The following is a 1,748-nucleotide window of genomic DNA, read 5'->3' on the forward strand; positions in this document are numbered from 1 at the left end:
AGCTACAACTAGACCAACATGTGGACTTCACCACAAAACAATTCCGGACATGACACTCCAGAGTCCCGGATGATATTAATCACCTCCCTCCTGAGCCAGCATGGAACAGAGGACGGACCTGGGGCCCAGAATAACCCAGCATCAGCACTGTGAGTCTGAGCACCTTCATGACAGGGCCCAGGGCTATTCAGTGGACAGGGCTTCAGGTTCCTGGAAAATGCAGACAGACTCCACCTCTGAGCTCTACCATGACCAGGCCAGGAAGCGAAGACAGGGCACAGTCTGGGGTGCAGATGTCAGCCTACACTAAAGGGCAAGAAGGTGAAGGAGGAACCTGTGGGCTGAGGGTGCGGTCTTCAGGGGCCGCCCTTTCCCTTCTGTGTCCCTTGGAGCTGAGCCCTTCTCTGGAACCAGAGAGCTCCTCAAGCAGCACCCCTGAGCCCTGACTGATTTGCACACCCAGCAGCTCTCTCCAGAAAGGGGACAAGAGAGGCCTGGGAGGAAACCTGCCCAGCCTCAGTCCTCAGGGAGCAGAATCAGGGCACCTCCACTATGGCCTGGAGCCCTCTCCTCCTCAGCATCCTTGCTCACTGCACAGGTGCTGCACCCAGGCTCACACCCACCCTCAGCCCCAGGACTTTCAGACAAGCCTGGTCCTGACTCTGAGCTCAGAAGGGCGCTGCTTGTGGGGGCAGGATGCTCATGAACCTGCTGAAGGATGAGCAGCTGGTGGGGCTGAAATCCCCCCACTGTGCTCACTGGCTCCATGTGAGCATTGAGGGGCTGCACCTGCCCAGAGAAAGGGGTGGTTCTCATCTTTTCAAAGGCTCCATGTACCAGCCAGGCCCATGGGCCACTTGGACTGATACTGGTAGGAGGGGGCATGCTGGGAGCCCACAGAATCCCTGGAACTCATCCTGGCCAAGTAAGTGGGAAATCTCATGGACACGAGCCCTTCACCTTCCAGCCCACCTCTCTTTTTCTCTCTTGTAGGCTCTGTGGTCTCCTATGAGCTGACACAGCCACCCTCAGTGACGGTGGCCCTGGGACAGTTGGCCAGGATCACCTGTGGGGGAAGCAATATTGGAAGAAAATATGCTCAGTGGTACCAGCAGAAGCCAGGCCAGACCCCTGTGCTGGTCATCTATGATAGCAACAACAGGACCTCCAGGATCCCTGACCAATTCTCAGGTTCCAACTCGGGGAACACAGCCACCCTGACCATCAGTGGGTCCCAGGCTGGGGACGAGCCTGACTATTACTGTGCTATAGCTGGTGGCAGTGGGAGCAGCTGGCAGTGACTCATGAGGACACAGACAGAAGGGGAAGTAGGATATAAACCTCCCCACTCTGTCCTGGCCCTCACTCTCACCCGCCCTCTGAGCAGCTGTAGGTCAGGCCTTAGGCTCAGGCATCCACTCTGGTCCTGGCCCGGCCCCTCCAGGGCTGTGAGACTCTGAGCAGATCTCTGTCCTCTCTGGGCCTCAGTTTATCCTGCTGAGAAATGGCAGGATTGGGGGACTTCCAAGCTATGGGGACTGTTGGCAGGTTTGTATTAGACACAAAAGTTTTAGAAATTCCTCACATGGTCTCCATTGTAATCAAATGTCGCATGTGAGAGAGGAGACAGACATCTCACATGGTGCAGCTGTGCTGGAATTCCATTTCCTTGAGTAGAACCAGCCCCGTGGAGTCTGAAGGGCCATGCTCATCTGATTTCTTGGATAAGGCATCCCCTACATCTTCAC

At 56.1% G+C, this 1,748-nt stretch overlaps 1 gene segment (V, D, J or C); it reads left to right on the forward strand.

Moving 5' to 3' along the window:
- Positions 1-552: 552 nt before the first annotated feature.
- Positions 553-1,301, forward strand: LOC131398591 (immunoglobulin lambda variable 3-9-like). The segment is given in 2 exon segments: positions 553-598; positions 994-1,301. Coding segments are annotated over 2 exon segments (354 nt in total).
- The last annotated feature ends 447 nt before the right edge of the window (positions 1,302-1,748 follow it).

This window comes from Diceros bicornis, chromosome 35, assembly GCF_020826845.1.
Source record: "Diceros bicornis minor isolate mBicDic1 chromosome 35, mDicBic1.mat.cur, whole genome shotgun sequence".
Lineage (NCBI taxonomy): Eukaryota > Metazoa > Chordata > Mammalia > Perissodactyla > Rhinocerotidae > Diceros > Diceros bicornis.